Source organism: Meles meles, chromosome 8, assembly GCF_922984935.1.
Source record: "Meles meles chromosome 8, mMelMel3.1 paternal haplotype, whole genome shotgun sequence".
Lineage (NCBI taxonomy): Eukaryota > Metazoa > Chordata > Mammalia > Carnivora > Mustelidae > Meles > Meles meles.
In genome coordinates, this window is record NC_060073.1 from 119334908 (window position 1) to 119349532 (window position 14625).

The 14625-nt window shown below is 50.0% G+C and overlaps 1 protein-coding gene across 6 annotated transcripts in view; it reads right to left on the reverse strand.

Moving 5' to 3' along the window:
* The window catches only part of YAP1 (Yes1 associated transcriptional regulator), a 111859-nt gene that overhangs the window by 29607 nt on the left and 67627 nt on the right, over window positions 1–14625 (reverse strand). For 2 of the 6 annotated variants that reach the window (XM_046014681.1, XM_046014683.1), the window contains exon 4: window positions 8425–8544. The exons of 2 other annotated variants lie outside the window; for them this stretch is intronic. In XM_046014681.1, the coding sequence (XP_045870637.1) occupies window positions 8425–8544 (120 nt within the window). The remainder of the gene's footprint in view (window positions 1–8424; window positions 8545–14625) is intronic. 2 more of the 6 variants (XM_046014682.1, XM_046014684.1) reach the window with 1 other exon arrangement.

A 14625-nucleotide genomic window follows, 5' to 3' on the forward strand; every position in this document is an offset into this window, starting at 1 on the left:
CCCTCCCCCACCCCTGGAGGCCAGGCATCTATCTTCAGAGCTACAGACAAGCCTGCCCAGACAGAACACATACGCAGAATAAAACAACATGTGGCCTTTTGCGACAGGCCTGTGTCACTTAGTGTGTGTTCATGATTGAACCATGTTTAGTGTGTATTGACATTTCCTTCCTTTTTTTGTTGCCGATTATCGTGTCGTGACACTGGTACAGCGTGCCTCGCTGGTCGAGTCACACATCGATGGACAAGGGCCGCTGTGAAAACTCACATGCAGGTTTCTGTGTGGACGCACGGTCTCGGCGCCCCTTACATGCATGCCCAGGAAGGAGCTGCCAGGTCCTGAGCAGACTGTGTATTTAACCTTCTGATCATCTGCCAAACTGCTTTCCAAAGCCGCTGCCTCCTTTTTGGATCCCATCAGCACCGTATGAGGGCTCCAATTTCGGCACACTCTGGTCAACACTTACGCTCTGCTCTTGACTTTAGCCATCCAACAGAGCGTCACGTGGGACTGCGCCATGGTCGGACTCTGTGTCAGGTCGCAGCAGCGCGTCTCCTTGAAGCCCCTGCTCTAGGTCTTGTCCCAGACACAGAAACACCCCCTTCCCACATTTTGCACTTCTCTCCCTTCCCAAGTAGCAACCCAACCCATACACCCCCCAAATTGGGCTCTAGTTTTTTTTTTTTTTTTAAAGATTTATTTATTTGACAGATAGAGATTACAAGTAGGCAGAGAGGCAGGCAGAGAGAGAGGAGGAAGCAGGCTCCCAGCCAAGCAGAGATGGGCTCTAGTTTTTAAATCCTTAAACTGTTAAAAAATATATATACTGACAACAAACATCATTACTTAGGTCCATTCAACTTCTTTCAAACATCTATTAAAAGACTGGCATGAACATTTACTAAAAGAGTATTTTTCAAACTACAACTGTGGATGGAACTGACAAAAACCCAACGGCACATGCTCCCCTTATCACGTCTTTGCGCAGTCGGGGCACGCACAGGACTGCTAACTGAGCTGGAAAGAAAAGGGAGCAAGTGTTCCAACGAGCTTTCTGACCTCTCTGTCCCCAGAGTACAGCCACGTTTCCCCTGTACTACGGAAATGAAGTCTGAAGTCTAATTTGGAGAGAAAGTTCGGATGATGAGACGACTGGTTAGAAGGGAAGGGGAATTACATTTTAAAATACACCTGGCATCATGAAGTCATTAAATTAATGAATAAACACTGCCATTAATAACTTTATTTCCAATCACATGTACCTTATTACTATTAAGGCTCTTCTTCTAAGGGAATTTATAGTTTAGAAGAGGCACATTTTTTAGTCTTGGCTGACAAGCACAAACTTGGACCTTCTAGTCTAGAGCTAGATGGGGCTCTTCTCGTGCCTCAGTGTCCCTCTTTGGAACAGCCCTTCCCCCTAGCCAGTCACGCTCCTTTCTCCTCCACTGCCCCCAACCGGGCATGCTCCATCCCATGTCACTCCCTTCCCAAGCGCCTTGCGAGTCCTCCATCCTTCACCAGACCTAACACGTCTGGTGGTGACTTATTTTGGAGCAGCCCACAGCCCCTCCCCGATGGCTCCCGTTATGCTCGGCCCGGAACCGGCACTCAGGCGCAGGTCGGAAGATCCAATACTGAACCAGCTCCTATCCCTGCTCAGCACGATGCTGTGAGCAACTCACAGGACACTCTCCAAGTTGAAGCAAGTCCAGTGTGAGCTATAAAATGACCTCAGTAACTATAGCGGCAGAACAGAGCGAGGGTAAAACCAAACCAAGAAGAGGCGCCACTCTCCTCTGAGAGGAGACTTATTTCCACAGAAGCCCATCTGACTCTTCCCTTGGCAATTCTACAACCTGTTTCTCGCCCTGGAGTCTCTGCGGGGGCACCGACGTGGTGCCCACACCGGCTCTCTCCACCAGCATGTCTTACAGGGGACTTGCTATGCACGCAGAGCTGGTAAAACACAGCTCCAAGGGGCACCTGGGTGGCTCAGTGGGTTAAAGCCTCTGCCTTCGGCTCAGGTCATGGTCTCAGGGTCCTGGGATCAAGCCCCGCATCAGTCTCTCTGCTCAGCGGGGAGCCTGCTTCCTCCTCTCTCTCTGCCTGCCTCTCCGCCTACTTGTGATCTCTCTCTGTCAAGTAAATAAATTAAAAATTAAAAACAAACAAACAAACAAAAAACACACAGCTCCAAGCAGTTTTCTTTTAAAAGCTAATTAAGGGTTTTTGTTGTTTTTTGTTTTGTTTTGGTGTTTGATGTTAGGGCCTTTATAGTACCATAAATAAACCATTAATTTAAATCACTGTTCAGTGACTTTGGTGATCTTAAGTTTTAAATATGAATAACTTCCGTTTAAAAAAAATCCTTCACTTTGGAATTCCTGGCACTGTCGAGCCAGCAGCAGCCACGAAGGGACTACCAGGCCCGCCCTGCTCAGGTGCAGGGCAAACTGCTGACCGTGACCGACAGACTCTTGGCTCCGTCCTCCTGAAGGAACACTGAAAACAAGACAGAAACCACACAGGCACGAACAGAAGCGCAGACCGCCAGGACTGAAGCGAGTTTGGTATTCCATAATCTGATGCATTAAAATGGTCAATTCCCTAAGTGCCCACCTAACATCGCGATGCCCGCGGCCGGGAGCCATGGCTAACCTCAGCTCCCAGCAGGCCTCTGCTCTCCATCAGGGCAGCTTAACTGGAAAGCTACCTTTGAGAAACAAAGCATGCCAAAAATGCACTATCTTTAAGGCAATAAAGCCAAATCCTGCTCATGGAAGCTTTTTTTAAACTCCTACCTGCTTCCAAGAGACTAAGTGAGGACAAAGGCTTATCTCTAAAGGTTGAAAGAGTCTGTCTCCTCACAAGTAATTCCCAGCTGTGCCCAGAGGACCAAAAGCTGACTCCGAATGACTCAATGAAAAGTTCCCCAGTCCCAGTGTGCTCAAACCCGGAAGCCGGGGGCAAAGCAGCCACTGGTCCGTAATCCAGCACACTGCATCAAATTAATTAAGACTAGAAATCATCCTCAAAAAAGCCTCCAGTGTAATTTAATTAAGTCAAAAGAAGTCAGGTGTTCTTCTGAATGAGCTGGTTAGATTGTGATTCAGGAAAAAACTCAGGTTTCTGGATTACGAGTCGAGCAGGTAAAATCTTCTCTGCCGCCTGCACTTGAACCCAGCACATCACGCGGTACGTACGACACCGCAAAGAGGATGCCAGGTCACTTCGCAGACTTGAAAAATGGAGTTTTGGAAGGCATGTGAAATGCCGGGTGCGCGCAGAGCTGTGCCGGGCTTCCTCTGTGGGGATCGCACACAGAACACACTGCACGGGGCATTACAGAGGCGCTAGTGAAACGCGGGGCATCCCCAGAGCAGGGGAGCGGACTGGTTCAGATCCCGGAACGCCGAGTGCTCTGAGCCCTGTGGTTTCTCCAGAAGAACGCTTTGGGACTAAACCGCGGCCACAAATCTGAAGGGAAGTGTAGGCAATAGAGGGACACGTACTTTCTGGCCGTTGGAACTCTCCTTCAACAGAACGAACAGCGACGCTGTAGTCTAGGGCAAGGTCAAAACTGAGGCTGGAGGACAATCTCTCAAGAACACGAGAGACGGGGCGCCTGGGTGGCTCGGTGGATTAAGCCGCTGCCTTCGGCTCAGGTCATGATCTCAGGGTCCTGGGATCGAGCCCCGCATCGGGCTCTCTGCTCCGCAGGGAGCCTGTTTCCTCCTCTCTCTCTGCCTGCCTCTCTGCCTACTTGTGATCTCTCTCTCTATCAAATGAATAAATAAAATCTTTAAAAAAAAAAAAAAAAAAAAGAACACGAGAGACGAGGCACGAGAACTCACGTAAACCGCTTCACAGTCTGCGCCACTCAGAGACATCCTAATTCTCTTCTGCCACGGAAACCATTCCCTTCTGCAACTGTCCTCAAGGAGAGGCCCTACACAATCCAAGTCACTGCGCTACCCTCGGTCACCTTCCCTCGGAAACCTCTGGGTATCGGTGCTGAATGAATTAGGGGTGTCCCTGTAGGATCCAACTGCACGCAATCTAAACTTCCAGAAAATTCTAGGTGTGAAAAAAAAGAGTTCAGGTTCTAGTTCTGTCACTTAACTCTGTGGCCTCGGACGGATCACACTTTCCCAGGGTCTGAGATGAAGCCCGATGTGGGGCACTCCTCCCACTGCCCCAGCATTTCTGTGGTTTCAACGCCACCTCTTTTGCTGGGGTGGGGAGTCCACAGTGGCTGAGTGGCTCCGTGGCATTCCGGGGGTGGGGCCACGGCTGGCGATGTCCCCTGTGTCATAATACTTCTCACCACCAGCTCCGTTTGAAAAATGTTGGTTAGAGGAATTACAAGTTCTTTCCAGAGCCTGATTTTGTGAGATTTATCTTATAAAAATTTGTCACTAGCCATGGCTCTTCTTACCTAACACACAATGAACTACCGTTTCCTGTCTATCCCAAGTAGTTAGTAATGCAGTCCACAACCAAATACTTACAATTTAGGATCAGGAGGAAGGATTTAAAACAGGTTAAGAAAAAAATACCTATTTTTTGAATGCATGATTATCAAGAGACTCATGTCAATAAAATTCCAATGATTAGATGCTGACGCTCCGTCCACCCAAGACTCCGTGAGTAGAGCTCACGGCCTTTGTTGTGTTTTCCTAGCTCTGTGAGAACAGACTTAGGCACTAAGTTGGTCACTGGGTACATTTTCATTAAGAGTAAAACATCACTCAAATAACATGGAGGACATGGGGAGGTGGAGAGGAGAAGGGAATTGAGGGAAACTGGATGGGGAGGTGAACCATGAGAGACTATGGACTCTGAAAAACAACCTGAGGGTTTTGAAGGGGCGGGGGGTGGGAGGATGGGGGAACAAGGTGGTGGGTATTGGGGAGGGCACATGCTGCATGGAGCACTGGGTGTGGTGCAAAAACAATGAATACTGTTACGCTGAAAAGAAAAAAAAAAGCTACTTTGCTCACCAAAAAAAAAAAAAAAAAGAGTAAAATATCACTTCACTTAGAATAGCTATCAAGAATATTTGGTGTTAGAAGGAAAAGGTTAACAAATATCTAAAAAGTAAAATTTGGAAAGATATTTAGGTTTAGATTCAAAACATTTAACTCTGAGTAAGAAAGAAGTGAACAACTTCTGGCTTTGGGACTTAATAAATTATGTATTTTTTGTTCTTTTAATCTTATTATTATTTTAGGAATCTTCTCTGTCACGTGCACACACATCAAGTCTGGGGCAACGCTGGCCTTTAATTCCATCTCCACACACAGAGCTTCTATGCACACAGCCCGAGCGATTAAAGGACATTGTGTTTTTGCCACACTAGATTGTCCACTACATCCTTTCAAACTCCAAAGATACATTTTTTAGCCCAAGCGTCTGGTCCCAATATTTCATGTACACCAAACACGACTTTCCCTTTGTTGTCTCAGTGGCACCAGACTGATTTCCAGAAACAACTGCTAAGCACTATTTGTATGTCCTTGCCCAGGGACAGTGAGGACAGTAAGAGCACATAAATGACGAACTCACTCATAATTAGCGTTTTGGAGAGTCTTCATTCTGAAGAACAGAAATTATTTTGGGGGGTGTTTTCATCAGGGCTTTTACCAGAAATTATTCCTAGGACTATTACATAAAATGGTATTTCTACAACGTACAAGGAAACGTTTAAAACTTAAGACTCTTTATATTTACGATATAAAGTCTAAAGGAAAAAAAGGTTGTTCATATGAATTTAATGGCCTACATAACACTCAAGCACCAATTTTCGTTAATCCAGAATCAAAACATCCTTAAAAGGATTCCTTAAAAACAAACAAAGCCCTCCTTTCCTCAAAGCCAATAAATACCAGGGAGCCCTAACTGCCACTGGATGTCACACTTCATGATTTCATACAAACTACGAAAGGACTCTCTAAAATAATATAAGTGTCAAAAATATATAGTTTTTAAAATGCTAAAAAAAAAAATCAGATAAAAGAAAACCAACCCACAACAAATTATTAATTTCCTGAAATTATATGGCTAATTTACCAGCTTTCTGCAGGATATGAAGGATGGATAAACTATTCTAAATATATATAATTAACCTAAAGCCTCTGATAAAGAAATGGGAGAGGCTGCCTGGAAGAGGAGAATGAAAACGTCGAGCTTACACAGCGCTCTATCTTCCATTTCAAAATGTCAAAAGATGTCCGTCAACGTGACCTAAGCTAAACATGGGTAAACGCTTTTATACGAATTTGGGAAATACAGGGGAGCAAAGCTCACCACCGTGAAAATAACCTACCATTCGTTTGTGTCTGCATGGCTCAGAGGGAACGGAAGAGGACAGTTTAGAGTTTTTTGGCAGAGATCAAACGCAATCCACTACAGGACTTGGGACTTCAAGAAAAGCTCCCTCAAACACAGCAGCGAGCAGCTCGTCTCTATTTGCTGTCACTCCAGACAGAAGCCCACGTGCTCCCCTTCCCTGCTCCCGCCCAGGCACACTTGAGCTCTCGGGCTGAAAAGGTCTGGAACAGATTAAACGCTGGGCCACAAACTAAAAAGCTCTGGCCTGTTCTCAAGCTGTCTGGAACACACACACAGTGGGCCCAAAACGGGAGATGAAAGGCAGTAAGGGAATTTTATGGACCATTTTTTTGGCATACCTAATCGTAATGTTTGCATGTCCGTATGTGCTCAGGGCAGGGTGGGAGAAGTCTTCTTCTAGTACTTTCTCTCATTTGAAACAAAAGACCACGCTGGGTGTTAGGAAGAATGGGTCTACTAAGGACCACGGCCGAGCTGTTTCACTTCACTATTTAACCTGAAAGTACTTATACAAAAAACCAAACAACTCTGTTCTAATTCCTGACTTCTGCAGTAAGCTAAGAGTTAATCATCATCTTTCATAACCTCGTGCTGGGGGGGGGGGGGGACCACAGACCATTTTTTAAACATTTCCAAAATGTGGACAAGCTGATCCATTTCATTAAAGATGATTCAAGGAAACATGGTGTTTGTGGTTCCAGTCCATACAAATGGTAGCATGGATTAAATCCTGTACCTTACTTGGTTTCCTATTCCAACCACGAGGGCTTATTCAAGTATTAAATAAAACCCAAAGCTGCAAATTATTAACACACCATGTTACTTTTTAACACCCAAACAGATCTGGAAGCTCCCAAGGCTAGCGTTGAAGCCACACGGGACATCTGTCAGGATGATGGTCTCCGCCCTGACCCCCCAAACTCCCCTTGCACAGGGGTTTCTGTCCATCCAGGTCAGCTCGGGCTCTGCTCGGGCCAAGCCACAGGCCGTGGCCAACAGGGCCGACACACACACGGCACAACTGTCCACAGCGCTTCTGACGGGGACGCTATTTCACCCAGCTGCGGGCAGGCAGAGTTCTCCTTCCTCTTCTGTGTTTGGTAGGTGTTCACAGAGTTAAATCCTCTTTCCCGTCAGGGCCCCGCCACGGCTGGGAGGCTGACCCCTGTAGGGCTTCACAGCCCCCCCGCCCGTCTGACTCCCTCAGTGACGTGCACACTGTTTTCATTTAGCTGCATCCAGGCCAAAGATGAAAACTTCAAAACCACAACGCTTTGCTCCTTTTTAGACTCATTTTTCCATGGCTCTAGAAGAATATCTCAGAAACCCAACTGAAGAAACTGGGAAGAGTGAAAAAATATGGATAGAAAGGCACACAGAGCTTGTGTACGATGATCAAAACGTATACTTTTGTGGAGAGTATTCTCTTGGGCAAATGCTGAGTCAGTCATGCAGTCTGGAGGGGAAAGTGCTTTGCTTTTGCTTTTTGTTTCCTAAAAAAAACCCCCAAAACTAAGGACCTTTCCTTTAAAACTACAACAACAACAACAAAGGCAAGCCAGAGTGAGGAGAGAAAGGAGAGATGTGACACCCCCTTCCCAGTGGAGGCAGCAAACACAGCAGCGCCCAGCACGGGTCGGGCTCAGGGCTGACCGCCCTCTTAAGTCGAGCAAAAGCAGACCCGGGAGGACAGACCAAAGCTGGTGCCCCAGGTTTCCCAGCAGCTGACAGCCTGATGATTAGTGCAGCGAAAAAGACCATTTTAAGCAAGATCACGATGTCTCCGAAAAATGTGAAAGAACACTGACTCTGGTCAGTCCACCGCCACAACGTTCCCCCAACCTGACCCCGAGGGGTCCAATCTACAAAGCTCATTTACATCTGCATCTCCCTGTCAAGGGCAGAGGAAAAGGGGTAAGAAGAGTCCTGGAGGAGCTGGGTGGGCAGTCATATCTTCAATACTGCAAGGCAAAGCAATTTTATTTCCGGGTACCTTCCCCAGGTGTGTCTCTCTCACCCACGCACACACACATTATCAAAAATGTCTAAAAAGGTTTTGAAATGAACCTTTACCAAAACGAGGGTCAAGCCTTGGGTCTAGCCAAGAGGTGGTCTTGTTCTTATGGTTTATATAGTATATCTCTCCATCCTGAGTCATGGCTTGCTCCCATCCATCAGGAAGAGGACCTATAAATACAGAAAAAACAATCATGGTTGGTTTTTACTTGGTGCAACCGAAATAAGTGGGAAGGGTGCTAATTTATAAAGAAAACAAGTGTTGGCAAAACTTATTAAGACAGAATTAAGCATGTGTTCAGAGAAGAAAAGAAAACCTACATACCTGATTCTTCTCCACCTTGCCAAAGAAACCACTAATTCATAAAATCTGTATCTCCAGCGACACAGACAGGAAACCAGAGTCATGAAACATCCTTTCGGAAGTCATGACCCAAACAATCGTCGTCGCTGTTAGTACACCACATTTGGTGCCACGGCTCAGGGAACCCCCACCCCGGGATTTTTGAGGACGATGCCTTCCTGCGGACGTCAAGGCTCTTCAATGAGAAGGACACGCAGCGTGCTCGGCACATCTGAAGTGTCACACACATTCGGTTTCGTGTAAAGCACACTCCAGCTAAGTCTGCCAAGATCCATTTACTTCCACGGCTTACAAGACTGGCTCTCAGCAAGAAAACTACCGCAGCGGAAACTCTACTCCAGGGAACACTTGTTTCCAGGCAGCCTGAAAGCGGCGAGGGGGTGGGTGGTGGCTGAGCCTAAGTCCATCCCGGGCTCGGGAGGGCAGGGTGCACCGGAGTGGTCAACGGGAGGAGGACACGAGCTCGAAGCCACAGGTGAGGGAACACCACCGCGAGGCAGGACGGAAGAACACAGACTACTGGAGGGAGTGCCCAGACTTTTCCCATCTGTGGATCCACATGACCTGAGAGCCTCTGGGGGCCTGGACCCTGGCTGGAGGTGACGTGCATCAACTCATGTAACCCTCAGGCCTGCCAGCGACCTCTTTGGAGGCCGTCACTCCACTCTAACGAGACACTGGCACACAACAGGGGCTCCGTGCGGTCCGATGCCACGCGGTCTGGGTCAGAGGCCACTGAGACCCAGCAGCCAGGTCCCTGAGCTACGATGCTCTTCTCAGCCTTCGCCCACCCCAGGACCAGGCACGAAGGGCGCTGCCTACGTAAAACTGGCCCGAGTCCCTGACTCCTCAGCTGGCAGTCCAAGCCAGCCTTCTGGGGGGCGCTGAGGAACCCTGCTGGAACAAAACGGTCACAAAGGCCCACGGGACCCAAAGCCCTCATTCCAGGCCACTTCCCTTTGTTGCAGAAACTGACCAATCCGCTGCTATGCCACTGTCAACGGTCTGCCGCGACAGGGGCACAATCTTGTCAGGACACAGACACGTGCAACCGGACGGCCCCGCATGGCTCGTGGGGCCTGGGGAAGCCCCTCCTGCTGTCCTCCTCGGGCAGCTCGGTCCACCGTGCAAGCGAACTGGCCAGAAGGACCCCACATTTACTAACGACAGTTGAGTGGGACGCAAACCCGTTTAACACACGGAGATGGAACTGCTTTCGGTAGCGTTCACGGTCACTAGGGATGGATGTTTCACTTCAGGAAGACAGGACCTCCCGGACGCGGTACGAGTGCCTGGGGACGACCTTTCACCGGGAAGCCGCCATTCCAGACGCCCAGCGCACCGTGACGATGAACCAGTGGGAGCAGGCGCGGGACAGCTCTGTACACCTCCCTCTCCGGGGCCGCCACAGCCCAGCACAGCCTCCACACCTGCCTCTTCTCCTGGTCCAGCCGCCCCCTTGGCCGCCAGAGGCAGAATCCAAAGTCCTGTTCTGAACGCAAAGCACAAGCCCGTGCTCCAGATGTCACTCCCACGCTCTCTGACGCCCCCAACCCAGAGCGCCTCTAGGGACGCCATTGGCATGGGTCACAGCTCCCCTTTCTTAGCTAGCACCAAGCGTCCTTCCCCGGCACCTGCCTGCTCATCACTTCCCCTCATCCCGCTGTCCTCTCCCAGACAGCCCCCAGGACTTCCTTCTTAAAACACCGTCTCATCAACTCCTCTATGCAACTTGTTCCTTGCAAAAGCAGTTCCTTTCCTCTCGGCCATCAAAAAGAAAATGGCTCCTGGGCTCATTTCTTAACAGGTCGTGCACACACCTGATCCCACGTCCCCCCAACGCAGCACAAAGGCAAGCCACCCCTTTGCATCTCCTGCTCCTCTTAACAGACGTCCCCTGACCCTAACCCTTACGAATTCATATTCGTCCTGCAAGCAGCTCACAGGTCAGCTCTTCGAGCCAGCCTTCCCCAAGTTCTCTCTCCTGTTCTGTGCCGACAGTGACCGCGCAGGCCACCATCACCTGGGCACATGCGTGTCCTCCTGGCGGCGCGGCCCCCTCATGCTCGCACGCACGGGCCGGCAGGGCTGAGGACATGCTCAGTATGAAGGCCCCGCCATGCAGGAGTTGGAGCTTTCTATAAATAAGCTTAAAATCATGTAGTACGTACGCGATTTTCCATTAACATGTTTACGAATAGTAACAAATGACATGTTATTAAACCCAGTGCCTTCTGTTCATTAAACTTTTTGTTCATAAACATATTCATTTTCATAGTTTTTTTGAAATGTTAAAAATTACAGAAACGCAGAATGGAAAAAGCGTCCGTTTTTTTTGACCCGCTCCCCGGGGGAAAAGCTAAACAACTCCAGTTTTGTGCTTGTCCTGGACTCCTCTGCTGTGCCTCTGCTGCTGTAAGACACTCACACCCACCAAGGCCAGGCTCCACCTGCCCAGCACCTGCTCTCATCGCCTAACAGATTACGGCATCTCTTCTCGACACGACACATAGATCTTTTTCCTTTTAACAGCTTCATACACCTTACTGTACAGGCAGAGCTCTGAGATGTTGTAGCTTTGGCTCCAGACCACTAGAATAAAGCGACTCAAATGAATTTTTTGGTTGCCCAGTGGACTTAAAAATTATGTTCACACTACACAGTTAAGTGTGAATTAGCATTATATCTAAAAAAAAAAAAAAGCCTAATGTACCTACCTTAATTTGAAAATACTTCATTGTTATTAAATTTGCTGACACCATCTGAGCTGGCCGTGGGTCCCCCGCAGTGCTGAGGGCGCCGCCGGGCCGGGCTGCGGGCTGCTGAAGGCCGGGGCGGCCGCGGCGAGCTCCCAAGACAACCAGGCAGTGGCTGCGCGGATCCGCTCTCCCGTCAGGATCGAGTTCCTGCAGCCCCGGAGGCCGGCCGAGCGCCTTCTGCCGCAGGAGATCTTTCCAGACCGGGGTCCCCCGCTCAGACCCGGCGCTGCTCCATCAGCAACGCCGACGTGACACTGAGCCCTCTGCTGCCGTTTCAGCCATCTTCACGGCGCCTTCCCGGGGAGGTTCCAGCCCGAGAAGCCACTGTCTCTGCCCAGCCCCGAGCAGCAACTCCTCCTCCTCCGAGTTGGCTCACCAGACGGCCGCCGTCCGGCCCATGCCCAGGCCCCGCGTCGACTCGAGCGCCCTCACTGTGTCCACCCCGACTGCAGCCGCCTCCCGCCCCGAGCTCCTGACCCCTCCGAGTCTTCCTGAGGGTGGGAACCGACATCGCCCCGAGTTCCCGCCCGGGCCGCCGCTCTGCTGTACATCTGATGGCTCATGAGCCACGACGCTCTTTACGGCATCGAGAACGGGGAGTCCCTTCCCTTCCTCCGCCCAGACCTGAGAGAGGAGCCACCACCCACGGCAGCTGCCGCTCTACAAAACCCGTTTCTTCTGGGGTAAGACCCGAAAGTCAGAGCGACGCCTGGATCCACGGCTGCAGGCCCGAGAGCGAGAGTCCCCTCACGGTCCGTGTCCCTCGGAACTCTGGGGTGACCCGGTGCCCTGTGCACGAGCGGTAACATTTGCAACGGAACCTTCTCATGCAGCCGGAGGTCTCCCCGGCGGCCTTAAGAGACTCCGTGCGCCCCGGCGTCAACAGCTGTGGCCTCACACGGGCTTCACTGTCCCACTTCGAGGGCGCAGGCGGAGCTGACCGAGTGTCCTCTGTGCGGAGGCCCGCAGAAGTTTGGGACTGGGCAGCGGCAGTGGCTGCAACTCAAAGAGGCCAGCTGCGTGAGCCTCGATCCAGAGTCAGCCTGTGCTCTAAAGTCAGGCACCGACTTCTCCTCTGCGGCCGCAGAAGTCCTAGAAGGCACCTTCTTCCCGAAGAAGGCCGTGTTGTCTATGTTGAAATGTGCTGTGATCTCGGCAGGAACTTCGGGCTCACTTGCTGCTTCACCCACATGTCCACATTCCTGAAGCCTCACAACTCAACTTCCTCCAGCTCCCGACCTGTCTTCTGCAGCTTCCCACACCTCCCTCGGCCTCCACAGAACTGAGTGGAGTCAGGACCTTGCTGTGGATCAGCTTCTGGTTTACAGGAATGTGGCGAATGGTCTGACCTTCTATCCAGACGACTAAAACTTTCCCCCCGTCAGTAATAAGGCTGCTTGGTTTCCTTTATTTGTGTGCTCACTGGAGTAGCACTTTTCATTTCCTCCAAGAACTTTCCTTTGCATTCACAACTGGACTGTGTGACAAGAATACTCCGGTGGCTTCATCATTTTCTAGCCTTTGACTTCAAGGGAGAGACATGCGACTCTTCCCTTCATTTGAACACTTAGAGGCCACGGCAGGGCCACTAATTGGCCTACCGTTAAGACTCCATGTGTCAGGAGGAAGGTCGGGGTCGGGGGAGGGTGGCACAGGGACCAGCCGGGGCCCTGGGGCGGTCAGCATCCACACAGCACGTATTAAGCTCCTCACCTTACATGTGGATGGCTCATGGCATCCCGAAATGTCACAGATCACAGATCAAAGTAACTAGTATAGTGACGAAAAAGTAAGGAATATTACGAGAACTGACAAGATGTCAGTGACACAGAGACACAACGTGAGCAAATGCTGTTGGAAAAATGGCCCCAACAGGCTTGATGGGTGCAGGGTTGCCCCAAACCTTCAGTCTGTACAAAATCCAGTCTCTGGGAAGCCCCGTGAAGTAGAACGCAAGAGAATTCACAAATCCTTTTCCCTGTTTTAGATCTCTGAAGGGTTCCTAACTCGTGTGGCTGCTCTAAGGAACAGAACAGCACACAGCCCCCACTGCCACAGCTCCGTCCAGGGCCACTGCACTGTGAGGACGCGGCCCCTTTCAGCCTTGCGCACCAAGGCACCGTTCTCATCTGTGTCACATGGAGGAGATATGGGTTGTGCAGGGATGTCATCCACCCGGGGTACAGGAAACCTGATCGAGGTAAAGCTGTGAGCCCAGGTCTCTGACATAAACCGTGTCAATAAGCTACAATACGCTGCCTCCCAAACACAGCAACATATTCCCCCAAAGTTAGGAAAGTATTCCCTACATTAAATTTGTAAAGTGGAAAGAGTGACTTTATCCCTTTTTACGCACGTTTAAATCAGTAAGTATTGATCATATATAACCATACAACATCAAACACATTATGAATAAATCATTATTTACTATTTCACTAAAAACAGTAGCCTTCAAAAACGAAGTTCCGGACACTTCTCACCGTTCTCATACGCCGTAAACGCCAGAACCAGAGCTGGGAACGCACCGACTTCAGACCTGAAGACACAACGGGAACTGGCCTGCTGCCAACCGCACGGTGACAGCTGCCCGTTCTCACACTCTATTTCTACTTAGGGAGTTAAATGAGGCGCATACGAGATAGAATTCCCACACATTAATTTTATAAGCACTCGAACTAATACGTCACACAGAAAAACAAAACCACGGTGCTTTCTACATTCACGTGTATTTTTCGTGCAAGGCTTGGTAAGTACGGAGTTGGACGGAAAGAGGCTCAAGACAGGACGTTTCCTTCACAGAGAAAGCAAGCTGCCCATCAAAGGCAAAGGAGAAGATGAGGCGAGATGACCTTTAAACAGCATCGTGCCACACGGAGTCCTCAGCAGTGGAGAAAGGAACAGAAACCAATCCTCCACCTTAAATGCGAGTATCTAAACTGATACAGGCGCAGGGCGCCGGGTGGCTCAGCGGCTGATCTGCGGCTGTGGGTTCAAGCTGCCGGCGGGCTCCACAGCCGGGGTGGCACCCACCCACCCACGAGACCTGGGCTTCACACGCACAAAACAGAATCTGAGCGAAATGGACCTTTGGAGAAGTTCGGCCTTGACACGACGCAGGGCTCGAGGTCA